The sequence below is a fragment of the Neofelis nebulosa genome, chromosome 3 (genome assembly GCF_028018385.1).
Source record: "Neofelis nebulosa isolate mNeoNeb1 chromosome 3, mNeoNeb1.pri, whole genome shotgun sequence".
Taxonomy (NCBI): domain Eukaryota; kingdom Metazoa; phylum Chordata; class Mammalia; order Carnivora; family Felidae; genus Neofelis; species Neofelis nebulosa.
In genome coordinates this window covers 193,557,010-193,575,264 of record NC_080784.1, presented here as the reverse complement: position 1 = coordinate 193,575,264, position 18,255 = coordinate 193,557,010, and the positions used below count along the sequence as shown (strand labels likewise).

Below are 18,255 nucleotides of genomic sequence, written 5' to 3'. Positions count from 1 at the left end.
CTTTCTTTCTTTCTTTCTTTCTTTCTTTCTAATTTTTTTTAATTTTATTTATTTATTTATTTATTTTTTTAACGTTTATTTATTTTTGAGACAGAGAGAGACAGAGCATGAACGGGGGAGGGTCAGAGAGAGGGAGACACAGAATCTGAAACAGGCTCCGGGCTCTGAGCTGTCAGCACAGAGCCCGACGCGGGGCTTGAACTCACGGACCGCGAGATCACGACCTGAGCTGAAGTCGGCCGCTTAACCGACTGAACCACCCAGGCGCCCCCTTTTCTTTTAAATGTTTATTTCTTTTGAGAGAGTGAAAGCATTTGTGGGATGGACACAGAGAGGGAGAGAGAGACTCCCAAGCAGGCTCCAGGCTCAGTGCGTAGCCTGTCACATGGCTCAATCTCACAACCATGAGATCATGACCTGAGCAGAGATCTAAAGAGTCGGTCACTTAACTGCCTGAGCCACCCAGGTGCCCCTGGAATTTTTCTATCATCCTCTAATTCCTCAATTCCATTTATCTTAGAGTTAACAATTTGGGGTATATACATTCAAATCTCTTTCTCTACATTTACATGCACATATATGAAAATGCATGATTTTTTTTAAGATATCACACTATACATTTTTCCTCAACTACTTATATCTGAGATCATTATACGTTGGTACATATAAATTTATCACACTCTTAACAAGATGCCATTTCATAGTATGAAGGCAATATTTGATTTACTCCTCCGTTAATGGACATTTAACATGATTTCCAGTTTTCATTGATAAAGTTTGGTTAAATCATTGTTATGTATGTTTGGGATTTTGTGGAGTTGATTCCCAGAAGTAAAATTGCTGGACCAAAGGTTATGTATATTTTGGTAGGTTTTGGTGTGTAGAGTTTTTAACTTTACACTTTTGATGCATTTTTTAAAAAGCTTCTTCCATATAATAGGAATTACAAGCCTGAATTCTCTTTGTGTGGAATATAAATATAGTATTCTGCTTTTGCTTAATGATGATTCAACATAAGTCAGGAGTCGAAACTATAAATGCATTTTAATTTGTGTGCAAAATATTGAATCCAGGGTAAATATCTTAAATGTGAGCCCAATATGGAAACTTATAGCCTTAGTTCATAGTAATATCATAAAAAAATATGTGTGCATCTACTGTTTCAATAGTAGTTGTTTCAGGCTTTAATATTTAATTAGAGTATTCATTATAATGCTGTTTGGGCCATGTTGCAGTGTTTCCAAAATTAAGGAGTTTGATGCAATGCTTAACAATATGACTTGATATAAAAGTAATAGATGCTTATAGAAGATAAAGAAAATATTAGGAAATAAATACTTAAATAACAGGGAGAGCCTCTCCTCAAGGATGGCTTCACAGATTAATTCTTACTGAAATACAGGTAAGGAGCTTGGTTCTTTTGGCTCTAAGAAGTCAGGGATTCTTATATTTCCTTTGTCACTTAATCTGTGGATTTTGAAATAGGTAGCTTTAATCAACTTGCGTTTTTTCACTTGTAAAGAAGAAAACTTTAAAAATTGTAGTTTAATTACTAATGAAAGAATACTTTAGGAAATAGAATGGTTTTCTTTTTGGAGGAACATCACTGGATGGGATTAGTTTATTCAGGTACAGAAACAAAATTAAATGGAAAATTGCTTCCTGATAATCTCAGGAATATATTTTCAGACATTTTGTAGCAGGAAGAGTTAGTGATTCATAATTCTGATATGAAACAATTTCCTGTTAACTGACGTATTCACATAAAGAAATCAGGGATTTTTTTTGTTAGTTTATTTTTGAGAGAAGAGTGAGAGAGAGAGCATGACCAGGGGAGGGGCAGAGAGAAAGGGAGACACAGAATCTGAAGCAGGCTCCAGACTCTGAGCTGTCAGCACAGAGCCTGGTGTGGGGCCTGAACTTGTGAACTGTGAATCATGACCTGAGCTGAAGTTGAACACTTGAACCGACTGAGTCACCCAGGTGCCCCCACAAAAACAAAAAAAAAAATTTTTTTTTTTTTTTTAACTGTGTATTTATTTTTGAGACAGAGAACATGAACAGGGGAGGGGCAGAGAGAGAGGGAGACACAGAATCTGAAACAGGCTCCAGGCTCTGAGCTGTCAGCACAGAACCCGACGTTGGGCTCAAACCCACGAACTGTGAGATCATGACTTGAGCCGAAGTCGGATGCTTAACCGACTGAGCAACCCAGGCGCCACAGGTGCCCCAATTTTTAATTTTTTTTAAGTTCATTAATTTATTTTGAAAGAGTACATGCCTGTGTGCATGTGAGTGGGGGAAGGGCAGAGAGAGAAAATCCCAAGCAGGCTCCACACTCTACCCAGAGCTCAATGAGGGGCTGGATCTTACAACCGTGAGATCATGACCTGAGCCACAATCAAGAGTTGTATGCTTGGGGCGCCTGGGTGGCTCAGTTGGTTAAGGGTCTGACTTAGGCTCAGGTCATGATATCGCGGTTCATGAGTTCGAGTCCTGCATCAGGCTCTGTGCTGAAAGCTCGGAGCCTGGAGCCTGCTTCGGATTCTGTGTCTCCCTCTCAATCTGCTCCACCTCCTTTCTCTCTCTCTCTCTCCGTCTCCCTCTCTCTCTCTCTCTCTCTCTTGACCTGTCTCTCAAAAATAAATAAACATTGAAAAAAAATTTTACTTATTTTTTTTAATTTATTTTTTTTGGGACAGAGAGAGAGCATGAACGGGGGAGGGTCAGAGAGAGAGGGAGACACAGAATCGGAAACAGGCTCCAGGCTCCGAGCCATCAGCCCGGAGACTGACGCGGGGCTCGAACTCACGGACCGCGAGATCGTGACCTGGCTGAAGTCGGACGCTTAACCGACTGCGCCACCCAGGCGCCCCGAAAAAAAATTTTAAAAAAAAGTTGTATGCTTAACCAACTGAGCTACCTAGTTGCCCTGATTTTTGTTGGCATTTTAAAAATGACATTTTTCATCAGGATTGTTGTTTTTCATATTACTTTCCAACCTAAAGGTACCTAATTGTCTAAGCTTAAATTCTTAAATCTGTCTTAAAACAATTTTTTTTATGTTTATTTATTTTTGAGAGAGAGAGAGAGAGAGAATGCAAGCAGGGGAGGGGCAGAGAGAGAGGGAGACACAGAATTTAAAGCAGGCTCCAGGCTCTGAGCTGTCAGTACAGAGCCCAACTCGGGGTTTGAACTGATGAACCATGAGATCATGACCTGAGCTGAAGTCAGATGCTCAACCAACTGAGCCACCCAGGTGCCCCTAATTCTGCCTTTAAGTAGCTTTTTTTGTTCACACAAGATAGGGAAACCTTCTGGTAGGCTGTTGAATATAATCTAGATGAGGGTAAGCATTAATTTGGGTAGTGATGGTAAGGATAAAAGGGTAGTTGATGGTGCTTATTTAGGAGTATCTACACTAAAATAAGAACAATACAGATGTTAGTAGGGCCCCTAAGCAAGGAAAATACAAATTCATGAAGCTATCTATATTTTTCTGATTTTTTAAAACGTCATTATATTCATGGATTACTCATGTAATTAGCATTGATTATTACTATTTTTTTAAACAAAAGAGTAATGGTCACTTAGGGATGATGAGAGAAGACGTGCTCTTTATGAAAAATTGTGTTTTGTTAAAGGGATGCAGAACTTTATAACTGAGAATACTGGTGACTGAAATAATGTTACCAACTTGAGAGACATAAATACTGCTTTTTGAAGATTCCCCGTAAGAAATTTGAACCTTTAATTAAAACATTTTCATATAATACAATATAATATGATATAATATAATATGTATAACATTATATATAATATATAACATAATATAATATATTTCATGTACTTAAGGAATATATTTTTGATGCAAGCCTATAAGTTTGTGAAAATTTGTAACAATAGCATAGAGTTTACTCTTGAAGCCGAATTAGTATAATGTGTTGTAAGCATCCATATATATTTGGACTAATAATGAACTGAAAAAGATTCTTTCTGACTTCATGGGGAGCTGTTTAATGTTTTTTTTAACAGATTTTACATTTTATTCTACTTGTTTTAGTTATATTCAGAGTATTCCAGTTGTTAAAGATGAGAAGAAAAGTGATTTTTCCTATATTGGAAATTTGATGTCAAAAGAGTTTATAGGTCAACAATTGATTCTAATTATCAAATCTTTGGATACAAGTGAAGAAGGAGGAAGGTATGTCTAAATATTAGCCCTAGTCCTAATTTGCTCTTCTAATATCCTACATTGAAATACAGTCTGTTACAGCGTGATTAAATGTATTTAAACTACCTTTCTAAAGTGCTAATAAAGAGTTTTTTCTTTCCTCTTATACATATAACAGGAAAATACACCGTTTCTCTTCCTCCCTCTCTGTGTGTATGTGTGAATACACACAAGTATGTATACATGCATATATCCATACATATATATGCATATATGTATATATGATTAACTCTTGAGTAACAGAGGGAGGGGGTAAGGGCACTGATCCCTCATCCCCCCCCCATGGAGTCAGAAATCCATGTATAACTTTTGACTCATAAAAAGCCTAATTATTAACAGTCTCTTGACTGAAAGCCTTACCAATAAGCATAAACATAAAAATCGACATCAGCAGTTGATTAACATGTATTTTCTATGTTATATACCATATTCTTATAATAAAGGAAGCTAGAGAAAAAAATTAAAATCTTAAGAGAAAATACAGTACTATATTGTATTTATGGAATTGTACTGTACTGTATTTATGGGCAAAAATATGCATATAGGTGGACCTGTACAGCTCGTATCCATTTTGTTCATATATATGGAAAGTACAAGTTCCTCATTCAATTTTTTTCAGAATAAATAAAATTGCAGGTTTTGCTTAAAAATATTTATAACAGGCAGGATTAGTAATCTATCTAAAGATTTGATTCACTTCTGATATTTTGTCATTTCATCATGTTGACTTATGAAAGATTGTAGGATCATTTATAAATATTATTTTTTTGCAGGACATGAATTTTTGACCTAAAGTCTGTACACATTTTTGTATTTATAGTGATAAAAAAAGAACTGAGACAAATGTAATTAAGTCTGCAGGATAAGTGAAATGTTACAGATAAAATGTGTTTCTAAGGTCATGTTTAAATTAAAATATTTCTTTTTGAATGCAGGAAACGACTACTGGCTATTTTACAGGAGATTCTTACTCTGCCCACAACCCCAATATCCCTACTTTCTTTTCTTGTTGAGAGATTGCTCTGCATTGTTACAGATGATAATAAGAGAACACAAATTGTAAGTAATTATCTTCATTGCTGGTAAAGGTTAAGAGGTTTTGGCTAATGATATTTAGGATTGTCTTGTTTTCAGTAGTTTTTGCTTTTTTGTCTTTAATTGCTTTTTGTTTTAGTCTTTTCTGTTAAGTTTTTAAACTTCTTAAAACTGAGTCTTTCTCCCACACACACTTTTTATTTATTTTTAAAGTTTATGTATTTATTTTGAGAAAGAGAACAAGTGGGGCAGGGCAGAGAGAGAGGGAGGCAGAGAATCCCAAGCAGGCTCTGCACTGTCAGTGTGGAGCCCAATGTGAGGTTTCAAATCACAACCTATGAGATCATGATCTGAGCTGAAATCAAGAGGCAGACACTTAACCGATTGAATCACACCCAGGCACCCCTACATGTTTTTTAAATTTATTTATTTATTTATTTATTTATTTATTTATTTATTTATTTATTTATTTAATGTTTTTTATTCATTCTTGAGACAGAGAGAGACAGAGCATGAGCAGGGGAGGGGCAGAGAGAGAGGGAGACACAGAATCCACAGCAGGCTCCAGGCTCTGAGCTGTCAGCACAGAGCCCGACGCGGGGCTTGAACTCACAGACTGTGAGATCATGACCTGAGCTGAAGCTGGACACTTAACCGACTGAGCCACCCAGGCGCCCCTTTTAAATTTATTTTTGAGAGAGAGAGCGTGAGCAGGTGAGAAGTAGAGAGAGGGGGACAGAGCATCCGAGGCAGGCTCCACACAAATAGCAGTGAGCCTGATGTCGGGGCTCAAACTCACAAACTGTGAGATGATAACCTGAGCCGAAGTTGGATGCTCAGCTGACTGAGCCCCACACGCACATTTTAAAAATTCTCTCCTTTCTTCTGTTAGTCCATCATTCTGTTGAATCAGTTTGAAATAGAGCAGGTTAGGGAAGAGGTGACACATGTACCTTAGTCATAGGGGTTTTGAGAGCTGGCTCAAGTTATCCATACCTAGGTTCAAATCCCTTCTGGTACTTTCTGGCTTTGTGACTTTGAGCAAGTTATTGAATTTACTCTTGTACAGAATGAGAATAGCAATAAAACCTACCTTTTCTTGTTCAATGAAATAATGTTCATGAAGTGCTTGGTAAATACAGAGATAAATGTTATCTATTATAATATTGCCAAGTATTTTCTCGAGATAGTCAAAAAAGACAGCTCTGTCAGTGTTTTTCATAAATTCATGTACTCTCTGAGTTGCAAGTTAATTCGGAGGTTGGCTTTTTCCAACCCTTCCTTATACGTACTTAAACATAAATCCTTTCTACAATACAGCATTCCCAGTTAGTGGTTATCCACATCTCCTTAAATACCTTCATTGGGGATGTAGCCTTTTCCTAAATCAGCCAACTCTGATGTCCCAGTGGCTGTGAGAGGAAAAGTCTTTAGTTATGCTGTCATTATTTATGCAAGAGGGAATTGAGGATTACGGGCAGAAAGTTTTAGTTTTTGGTCCCTAACATTAGATATTATACTCATTTTTCTTGTTTTTTTTTGAGTATTACATGAGAGAATTTATCTTCAACATCTGTGTGCCTGTTTACCTTCTTATAATCTTGGAACTTTTAGTTAGATATATTGTTTGGTCATTTTTTCCCCCAAATTGTCTAGAAGGTAGAATATGTGCTATTTTTACTTGTGTGTTTTGCTCTATTTTTTAGGAGATTGTGGATACTATTTGGAATTATGTATAGCAAATTTGGTGTCGTTTTATCATATAGAACATATATTAAATCATGTACTCTGAATTATAATTTATCAGGTTACAGAAATTATCTCTGAGATTCGGGCGCCCATTGTTACTGTTGGTGTTGATGATCCCGCTGATGTAAGAAAGAAAGAACTCAGGGTAAATTTCTTCTAAATTAAAGAAATGTTTTGAGAATAATGTAGTTGTTTAAGTCTTTTATTTCCTTTTGCTGCATATTTTCAAAATTGTTCTCACAAAGTCACATTACTAACTATAAATTGTAAGAGTATCTAAAATGTTACCAGATTATGCTGTCTGAAAGATTTGCCTGTCTCTGATTCAGGAATAATACAACTTTTTTTGTATATGCTGGACTCGGCTGAACTTTTGGGTTGTTGTGATTTTAAATAATACTCTTCAGTTTGCTATAGATTTTTATATTAATGGTTTTTGTTAAAGCAATTTATATCTTTCCTTAGATGGCTGAAATAAAAGTTAAACTGATTGAGGCAAAAGAAGCTTTGGAAAATTGCATTAACTTACAGGATTTTAATCAAGCATCAGAATTAAAAGAAGAAATAAAAGCATTAGAAGATGCCAAAGTAAAGCTATTGAAAGAGACAGAGCAACTTGAAATCAAAGAAGTTCACATAGAGAAGGTATAGGTAACTTTTTCATACTAAATGTCAGCAGTTATTAATCATCTCAACTACACTTTATTTTCTTTCTTAACTCCTGCCAGTGTATGTTTACTTTGGAGGGGTTTTTAGCAGTATCATGAATTAATGCGAAAATAGTTTTTCCCTTTTGTTCCTTTTTATTTTAGACTTTGAAAGGCCTCAGTTAGCTTTAATTATTATAACTAGGACTTTATTTGCTCCCTTGTCATGCTCATCTCTGGAGCCTATAGTCTTTTCTTCCTTGCTAAGGAAACTTACCTTCTAGTATTTTCTTCTGTTTGGGTGTGTGTGTGTGTGTGTGTGTGTGTGTGTGTGTGTGTGTGTGTGTGTGTTGAATGCTTTAGAAAAAGAAAATGCATCCATCTATCCATCCCTCTCTTCATGGAAGACTCATGACCTTTCTGAGCTAGGAAAAGAATTTCTATGGTAACCATACGATTGTACATGTAGTTTTTAAAGCTTAACTTTTTGTTAACTTTTTGTTCTTAGAAAAAGCTAAGGAGTTTTGTTATTTTAAATGAAATAATAAACATTTTATCTAGTAACGTTTAAAGTTTAGTTTCAGCAGTCATTTTTTTTAACTTAGTTGTATTTGATAAACTTGTCACTTTAAGATAGAATGGTATCAGTTGCTGTAATATTTGATGTTAACTTTCATTCAGGAGATCTTTTAGAATTTTTCCTTTTGTAGTAAACATCATTTATTATTTTACTTTGAGTTTGGGAAGTGCCAATTGAAGTATGCTCAAAGAGAATGCTGGATAGGAAAGAGTTTACTGTTCAGGAGCATTTTGTAAGTTATACCATATCCTTGATTTCTCTAGTCATAGACATCCCTGCTCCAACACTCCACTTTCCCATTGAATATGCCTGAATTTTATTTTCATAGCTAGCATCTTGTTTGACAAAGTATGGATCATTATGGGTGCTTAATTTGAGGAACGGATTTAAAGTGAAAAATAAAAATGTAAACTGAAAAATGATACAAACTGCAGGTCTGAATTGGGAAATTGTGAACAAACATGGCCTATCATGATTAATATCATTTATTTAACTTGACTTGCTTTGACTATTTGTGTCTTCATTTGTCTTATTTAAGGGTTATAAATCTATTCTTGTTGTTGGCTTCCCCAGGGGAAGAAGTGTTTTCACTTGACATTGGAGTAAAAATAATAATGTAAGCTAACAGTTACAGGATGCTTTTTCTGTGGTAGTCACTGCTTCAAGCACTTCACAAGTATTTGATTCTCACTATAACCTTGTGGGGTTGGTGCTATTTTCATTTTATATAGGAAAAGTAACTTGCCCAAAATTACACAGATAGTAAATGGTAGAGGCAGGATTCAAACCCAGCCGAGTCAGGCTTTAGATTTGTGCCTTTAATGCACTGTATTGTTTCTTCTTGATGAGTTTTTAAAGGAATCCTGTAGGCCCATGGAATGGCTTATATGAGGGTCTAGAAGTTTTTTTTTTTCTTTTTTTTAAATTTTTTTTTTCAACGTTTTTTATTTATTTTTGGGACAGAGAGAGACAGAGCATGAACGGGGGAGGGGCAGAGAGAGAGGGAGACACAGAATCGGAAACAGGCTCCAGGCTCCGAGCCATCAGCCCAGAGCCTGACGCGGGGCTCGAACTCACAGACCGCGAGATCGTGACCTGGCTGAAGTCGGACGCTTAACCGACTGCGCCACCCAGGCGCCCCGAGGGTCTAGAAGTTTAAAGAGTACCTGCTGTGTTTAAAAACTTCAGGTCCATATGACTAGAGAAGTGAGGGGAGAGAAGTAAGAGATAAATCTTGTGGAAAAATTAAGGGCCAGGCCTGTTAAGGTCTTGTATAAGCAGTATTTAAAATTTTCTGCTTTAGCCAGGGATCATGGTGAATGACTAAAGGTTTTCAGTGGTAGGATAAGATTTATATCTTAGTTAGAAAATAGAGTGCAGAGTGATAAAAGCCTAGGCAGGCATAGTAGTTGGAGACTGTTATAGTAATGTAGCCTTGTTATGTATACAGCCAGAAGAAGACAATGATGGTGGATGTGGAAAGAAGTGATGGATTTGAGGAGTATTTAGGAATTAGTAACAGGGAGAAGAGTGAATCCAGAATGTACCCTAGGTTTTTTGGTTTGGACATTTGGTAGATAGCAGTGTTATTTATGGAGATAGCACAAGAAGAGAAAGGATTTGGGTAATGATGAGTTCTTTTGGAAATTTTGAGTTTGAGAAGCCTGTGAAACATACAAGAGGAAATGTAGCAATTGTATATATGAATCTGAAACTTAGGAAATGGCTGGGTGAGCTCATGGATGGTAAATGGAGTTGTATGATTGGATAAGATTGCCCAAAGAGACAATATGTCTTAGAGAAAGCCCTGAAAAAGCTAATATTTAAAGGATGGGCAGAGGATATTTATACTAATGTAGAATATTTTGTGTTTCATTTTAGAATGATGCTGAAACACTACAGAAGTGTCTTATTTTGTGCTATGAATTGTTGAAGCAGATGTCCACTTCAACAGGTATAGGTGCAACCATGAATGGCATCATTGAATCGTTGGTAAGTTGGTGGCCTTTGAAGCTTTATTTTAGCCCACTCCTTCCTTAGTTTGTAAGTAACATGTTCCTTGGGGTTCAAAAGAATAAAAAGATAATCATCTTTAGCATCTGATAAATATAAATGGTAAAACAAAAAAATTATATAGTGGCTACTTCATATTGTGAAGATTAAATTAAGATAATGTATATAAAAGACCTTGTATATAAGTTATACGTATCCCTTTAACAAGTTTGAAAAGTTATACTAGGAGGAGATGTAAAATATTTTCATTCTTTGAATAGTAACAGGAAATACTGAAACATATCAGGTATATTTAAGTCCTGGAGTCTTGCTATATAGAAAGACTCTGAGACTTACTTTATGAGCCCTGTGAAAGGAATTTGGGGTTTTTTTCCTATATGTTTAAAGACGTTTTACTAAAGTAACTCTTCATAGAGATTTTATTAACTATAGGGACACAAATACTGCAAGACTCTAGTAAAACAACATTGTCTGATAGCAGTATAATGCAGACCGCATGTAATTTAACATTTTCTAGTAGCCACATTTAAAAATTAAAAGTAAATAGGTGAAATATAATTTTAGTATACTTAACCGAATATACCCCAAATATTTTAATGGCATCATTTGCTCAATATTAAACTGTCGAGACATTTTACATTCTTTTCTTCATACTAAATCTTAATAGCACATCTCAGTGTGGACTAGCACATTCCAAGCATTCAGTAGCCACATGTGGTTTATGGCGACAGTATTCCATAGTAGGGTATTCTTACCAATGCTACTTATTCAAAGCAAATTTTGATTGTATCTAGGCTCTTCCAGGATCCTCCCTCAATTGTTTTTACTTGGGATTAATGAAAAACAGCCCATGGATGTAATCTAAAATCTAGTTCCCTGGGGTGCCTGGGTGGCTCATTCAGTTGAGCGTCCGACTTCAGCTCAGGTCATGATCTTGTGGTTCGTGGGTACGGCCCCACATCCGGATTGCCCCGTCAGTACGCCCACTTCGGATCCTCTGTCCCTCCCTCTCTCTACCCCTCCCCCACTCAGGCTCTCTCAAAAATAAATTAGAAAAAACCCACAAAACCACAAAGAAATTTAAAATCTAGTTCCCTGAATTGTCATGAGTTTCTAAATGCAGTAAAGATGCCAGTTCTTGTTTACGACAATGTAGAACTTCTGATTAAAAGTAGCTTTTACTAAACCATTAAAATTTAGTTTCATTCTTAGTGGAGCAAATGTCTTTAGTGAAAAGTAGTAGTTTTAAAGTTCTACTTGCATACTTTATGTCTGGTCCTATTGCAAGAGAATGGTAAAGTATGGTATAATTACATAATTGGAGTAGTAAATATGAAGACTATACATGTAGGGAGAAGATACACAAATTTGAGTGAAGGAAGAACACAAAATTGAATAGTCATAATGATTTTAAGTGTACAAAAACAATTTATGTCTAAAGATTGAAGGAAGGGGCGCCTGGGTGGCTCAGTTGGTTAAGTGTCTGACCTTTGACTCAGGTCGTGATCTCACAGTTCGTGAGTTCGAGCCCCGCATCAGCTGAGGCTGTCAGCTCAGAGCCTGGAGACTGCTTTGGATTCTGTGTCTCCATCTCTTCTCTGCCCTTCCCCTACTCACTCTGTCTCAACTCTCTCTCAACAGTAAACATTAAAAAATAAAGGTTGAAGGAAACTAGAGGGATGTAAATGAGTAAGATATTTAGATAGAGGAGTTATATTTTAGTGAAATCACCATTTTTAAAATAAAAATCGAGGTGCCTGGGTAGTTCAGTCAGTTGAGTGTCTGACTCTTGATTTCAGCTCAGGTCACAATCCCAGGGTTGTGGGATTGAGCCCTGTGTCGAGCTCTGCACTGAACGTGGAGCCTGCTTAAGATTCTCTCTCTTTCCCTCTGCCTTTCTTCCCACTGCTCATGCAGGTGTTCTCTCTCTCAAAAAAAAAAAAAAAAAAAATTAGAATCATAAAGTTATTAGTTGAGCAACTATTTATTGAACATCTATATACTAAATGCCAATGATAGAGTGTACACGGTATACAAAACATATATAGACTGCCCTTGTGGATATTCTGGTCCAGTGATTGGGACATCAATCAAATAAATAAGTGGAAGGTTTTGACATTGATAATTGCTATGAAGAAGAGCTGTATGGTCCTATGTGAACTTAAAATATGGGATTTGTTCCATTCAGGGAAGGTGACCATAATCTGATATTTGAGTAGACCTTCACTATGTGAAAAGGGGAGGGAAGAATGTTCTAGATTTCTTCTCTCCAATATGGTTGCAGCCAGCCACATGTGGCTGTTAAAAACCTGTGGCTAGGAGCTCCTGGGTGGCTCAGTTGGTTAAGTATCTGACCTCAGCTCGTGATCTCACAGTTGGTAAATTCAAGCCCTGCATCTGGCTTTCTGCTGTCAGTGCAGAGCTCACTTCATATCCTCTGTCTCTCTCTTTCTCTGCCCCTCCCCTGCTTGCATGTACCTCTTTCTTCTGCTCTCTCTCAAAAATAAACATTAAAAACAAACTTGTGGGTATTAACAACTAGTCCAAACTGAGATGTGCTGTTTCAAAACACATTTGGTTTTGAAAACTTAGCACAAACAACACAACGTAGATTATCTGAAAATTTTTTCAAGTTTATTTATTTTGAGAGAGAGTGTGCGCGTGCGCAAGTGAAGTAGGGCAGAGAAAGAGAGGGACAGAATCCTAAACAGGTGCCACACCGTCATCATGGAGCCTGATGTGGAGCTTGAACTCATGAACTGTGAGATTATGACCTGAGCCAAAATTAAAAGAGTTGGGCACTTAATCGACTGAGCCACCCTGGCACTCCCTCAATTTTTAAATTTTGATTACATGTTGCAATGTTAATATTTTGGTTATATTGAGAATAATAAAATGTATTAAAATTAGTTTCACATGTTTCTTTTTAATGTGCCTACTAGAAAATTTAAAATGACATATGACTTACATTATATTTCTGTTGAGTAGCACTGCATGGAAGGCATCAAAATCAGACCATCGTTAAGCAAAGAGTAAGGGGTAGCATGGTATAAGATGACACTAAGAAATACCACATAATGAGACAAATGTCGTGTAAAGGAGTTTTATCTTTGTCTTATGAGCATTGGGAAGCTATTGAGTCACTTTTAGCAGGTGGAGGGGGACGTGTCTCATGATCAGACTGTATTTCACTCTGGCTATATTCTCTGTTTTAGCAATTTAATATTTACCTTTTTTTTTAATCTGAAAATTGATGTCGACAGTATGGATAAGAAGTAGATCTATGTAATCATATAGAAATTACCTCTTTGACCATGTTTTTAATAATGCTGTTATAAATTTCTTATCCTGGTCAAAACTCTTTTAATTTCTAATTCATTTTAGATTCTTCCTGGAATAGTAAGTGTTCATCCTATAGTAAGAAATCTGGCTATTTTATGCTTGGGCTGCTGTGGACTACAGAATCAGGATTTTGCAAGTAAACACTTCGTATTATTATTGCAGGTAGGATTTATCTTGTGACAAAATCTTGACTGTATTTTCCTGAAATAAATTCTCAGAATCTGTGGTGATAATGTGAGTACTCTACATTTATTCTGTTCCAGGGCTTATTGATGACAGTGACTATTATGGATGACTTTTAGGGACTCTGATTTTTTTTTTCTTTTTTAATGTTTGCTTATTTTTGAGAGAGAGAGAGAAAGAGAGACAGCATGAGTGTGGGGAGGGGCAGAGAGAGAGGGAGACAAAGAATCTGAAGCAGGCTCCAGGCCCTGAGCTGTCAGCACAGAGCCTGATGTGGGGCTTGAACCTACAAACCATGGGATCAGGACCTGAACCAAAGTCAGATGCTTAACTGAGCCACCCAGGCACTCCTAGGGACTCTGATTTTTATCTTTTGATTTCTTTCTTAATAAAGTTGAGAAAAGATGAAATGTCAATTATTTATTTATTAAAAAAAATTTTTTTTTTTTTAACGTTTATTTTTGAGACAGAGAGAGACAGAGCATGAACGGGGGAGGGTCAGAGAGAGGGAGACACAGAATCTGAAACAGGCTCCAGGCTCTGAGCTGTCAGCACAGAGCCCAACGCGGGGCTCGAACTCACGGACCGTGAGATCATGACCTGAGCTGAAGTCGGCCGCTTAACCGACTGAGCCACCCAGGCACCCCGAAATGTCAATTATTTAAAGTATTTTTGAATTATATATAACAAAAATATATATAAAATATATATAACAAAAATTATAGCAAATATTTGTTGAGTATGATATGCTCAGCATTATTTTATGCTTAGGAAAAAATAAGATAGGTAATGAAAAAAACAAGATAAAAGTTGTTGTCCTAATGGAGCTTACATTTTAGAAGAGGAGACACACAGTGAAAAATAGCATGTCAAATTGAAAAAAAAAAGAGAGTAAGGAATGGAAATAGGCAGAAGGATCTGTTTGGTCAAGAAAGGCCTGACTAATAAATTGAAATTTGGACCAGTCCCAGGAAAGTTGGAGAATGAGCCATGTAGATATCTGGGTAAGTTGTTTCTGATGAGAGGGAAGAACAGGGGAAGGGCCCCTGAAGTAGGACTTTGTTTCACATGGTCAAGGAACAAGGGGAACTATGGCTGGGGCAGATTGAGCAAAGAGGAGAAGGGTAGGAGAAAGGATTTGCAGGTGATAAGATGTACATGTCTTCTGGGGACTTGCAGACTTTGCAGTGAATGAAATGGTAAAGAATGGGAGGATTCTGCATACAGGATTATTATGATCTGACTGGGTATAATGTTGATGTAGACCAGGGGTTGGCATACCTTTTCTATAAAGGGCTAGAGAGTAAATATATTTTACTCTGCAGGCCACATGGTGTGTCTCAAGTACTATTCTGTGATGCAGGTGTGCAAACAGCCATGGCAATATATAAATGAGTTTGTGTGGCTGTAGTTTAAAAAATTTATTTATGGACACTAAAATTTGAATTTCATACAATTTTCACATGCAACGAGGTAATTTTTTTTTTAATCATTTAAAGATGTGCAACTCTTCTTTATTTGAAGGCTGTGCAGAAACAGGCAGCAGACTGGGTTTGGCCCCTCACCCATAGTTTGCAGGTTCTAGTATTTAGGGGTACAAATATGGAAGCGGAGATGCTCATAGAAGGGTATTGCAATAATCCTGGAAAGAGATGATGATGACTTGGACCAATGTTCAAGTGGTTACTGGGGTCTTGAGAAGTGTTGGTAATCTACATTTGAAGATGGTATCTATAGAATTTGCTGATGAATCTGATGTGGATGTGAAAGAAAGAAATTGAAGATAACTAAAAATTTTAGTTAAAATAATTGGGAAAGATAGACTTGCCCTTTCCTGTATGGGGAAAACAGGAACAAATTTTATGGTGGATGAGATAAGGAGTTCAGTTTTGGGTGTGATAAGTTTGAAGTTTGAGTTGCAAGTGGATATATTGAATAGGCAGTTGTATGTGAGTCAGAGATAGGAGGGACATGCGAGTTGGAGAGAGGGATCTAAGTCTTTATAATAGTATCCAGTGCTTAGAGACTGGATGTTACCTGAGGGATGAATGTAGAATGAGTAGCAGTCTTGCCGTTGTAGTTCCCTAGGGCTTAGGTAACATTTAAAGGAAGGGGAGATAAAGAGGAACCAGTAAAGACCAAGGTGAAGTGGACAGTAAGGGGAGAATGTGATGTCCTAGAAGGCAAGTGAAGATGTTATTTTCCAAGGGCTAGCATCACCTAACTGTTTATTGCTGGTGACAGGTTGATAAGGATTTATAAGTGCCCATTTGGGGCAAATAAGGAAATATTTGGTGACTTTCATGAGCGTAGCTTATATGGAGGTTAAAGTTTCATAGGAGTGGGCCGAAGAGAGAATTATGAGAGGGGAATTGGAGATAGCCAGTGTAGACTACTCTTTCAAGGTTTTGTTTTTGTTAGGACTAATAGAAATGGGGAGGTAGCAAGAGAAGGATATGGGATAAAAAGAAGAGGTGGGTTTTTTTTTTTTTTTTTTTTTAAGTTTATTTATTTTGAGGGAGAGAGCATGCACGTGAGCATGGGAGGTACAGAGAGGAGGGAGAGAGAATCCTAAGCAGGCCCTGCTCTGTCAACACAGAGCCTGATGCAGGGCTGGGTCCTACACACTGTGAGATCGTGACCTGATTTGAAACCAAGAGTTGGACGTTTAACCAACAGAGCCACCTTGGCGCCCCAAAATATTTTTGGTTTCAATTTTTTTTTTTTATTTTTTTTTTTTTTTATTTATTTATTTTGGGACAGAGAGAGACAGAGCATGAACGGGGGAGGGGCAGAGAGAGAGGGAGACACAGAATCGGAAACAGGCTCCAGGCTCCGAGCCATCAGCCCAGAGCCTGACGCGGGGCTCGAACTCACGGACCGCGAGATCGTGACCTGGCTGAAGTCGGACGCCTAACCGACTGCGCCACCCAGGCGCCCCATTTTTTTTTAAGGTTGAGAAAGTTACAGTATGTTTGTATGGCCTAGTGAGAGGAAAAAATCGATAATATAGGGAAGAGAAGGCAGTTGCTAGAGTGCTATTGGGTAGACAAGAAGGGGTGGCATCGAGTGTACCAGTGGAGTATGACTCCTTTGGACATCTGTCTTTAACATTTGGGCCTGGCTTAACTTCAAAAATACACCTCCCTCCATTTCCCATATAAAAAGACGATGTGATTAATGTAGCATCTGGTGTTGCCAAATGGTATAAAAAATTGCAAGGAATTTTAGTGCAGATTGCTTGCCAACAGGTTAAATGGGAATACTTTGTGTGCTCAATTTGAAAATAACATGTGACAACACAGATCGTCATTTTCATGAAAAGATTATTTTAAAAGACTGAACTCCACCAATAATAGAATATTCCCTCAGCAAGAAACCCTTATCTTGGAGCATCCTTTAATGTTGCAATCACATTACCAGGAAAAAGAAAGTATACAATTAAAGAGAACTTGGGGAAGTCATGTGTTCTGGAAATGGTCAAATTGTTTGTGGCTTGTATCAAAGGAAGAAAATTAAAATTGTACTTACGTCAAAAGACAGTCATAAGAAATTTCAGAGTTTTGTTCTAGTTTCCTTTTATGGGACGTTTGGCATCTGATCAATTTATTTAATGCAGTGATGAAATTACTGTTGCTGTTTTGTTTATATTTATCATCCTATGCTACTGTTGTCACAGGAAAATTTCTGTTATTGTTAGGTCCTTTTGGAAACTTGAAATGTCCGTATTTAAAATGATGCGAAGTTCCTTTCTCAAAGAAACTGAAAGAAAAATATTGGTACTTTGTTCAGATGAATCATTTTTAGTGCTTGGCCATATATCTGGTTTTGCTCCAACATGCAGAGTGAATCTCCATGTATAGTGAGACATTCTTTTTACATCAGCAGGTATTGGCATCAGTGGTTCTGCTAGTAATTCTCAAGAAAGTCTTGTTTACTATTGTGAAATTTTATGGCTTTATAGGTACCCAGGGAGTAAAATCCTGTATTTTCAAAGAGGTTTTACTAAGAAATTAGTGTACAATAAACTCTCTACTTTCCTGTCTTCCTAGAAGATGGATCTTGTACTAGATTGACCCGTGGTCATTACTTTTTTTTTTTTTTTAACGTGGAAGAAAAATCTTATTAGAATGTTTGATAGTGAACGATTCATTTATGTCTAGTTAAGTGTATTTTTTTTTTTTTTGCTCTAAAAATGGGATAAAACATTAAGATATTCTGTATACCATTAAGAATGCTGCTGAAAAAATTATAAGTTGTAGTCAGGCTGGAAGTCTGATAGAGAAGATTGAAGGTAGACAGTTATATAAAATTTCTAGTATTGCAGCAAAGGAAATACCATAGGACTTTCCCAGAAAATAATTAAGTTCAGTTAACCTTTAGTGATGAAATGTGGATTTTGATCCTTTTAATTTTTGCTGGCATAATATCAGTAATAAGTGCTGTGGTCATTTTAGTCCAAAGAAATGCAG

General features: G+C 36.9%; 1 protein-coding gene and 1 pseudogene across 3 annotated transcripts in view; both read left to right on the top strand.

Annotated features, from left to right (window-relative positions):
- The window catches only part of NCAPG (non-SMC condensin I complex subunit G), a 47,612-nt gene that overhangs the window by 8,684 nt on the left and 20,673 nt on the right, over positions 1–18,255 (top strand). For 2 of the 3 annotated variants that reach the window (XM_058723004.1, XM_058723006.1), the window contains exons 8-13: positions 4,064–4,204; positions 5,170–5,293; positions 7,077–7,163; positions 7,484–7,663; positions 10,127–10,237; positions 13,643–13,762. In XM_058723004.1, the coding sequence (XP_058578987.1) occupies positions 4,064–4,204; positions 5,170–5,293; positions 7,077–7,163; positions 7,484–7,663; positions 10,127–10,237; positions 13,643–13,762 (763 nt within the window). The remainder of the gene's footprint in view (positions 1–4,063; positions 4,205–5,169; positions 5,294–7,076; positions 7,164–7,483; positions 7,664–10,126; positions 10,238–13,642; positions 13,763–18,255) is intronic. The other variant, XM_058723005.1, reaches the window with a different exon arrangement.
- On the top strand, positions 3,399–3,499 carry LOC131508242 (U6 spliceosomal RNA; annotated as a pseudogene).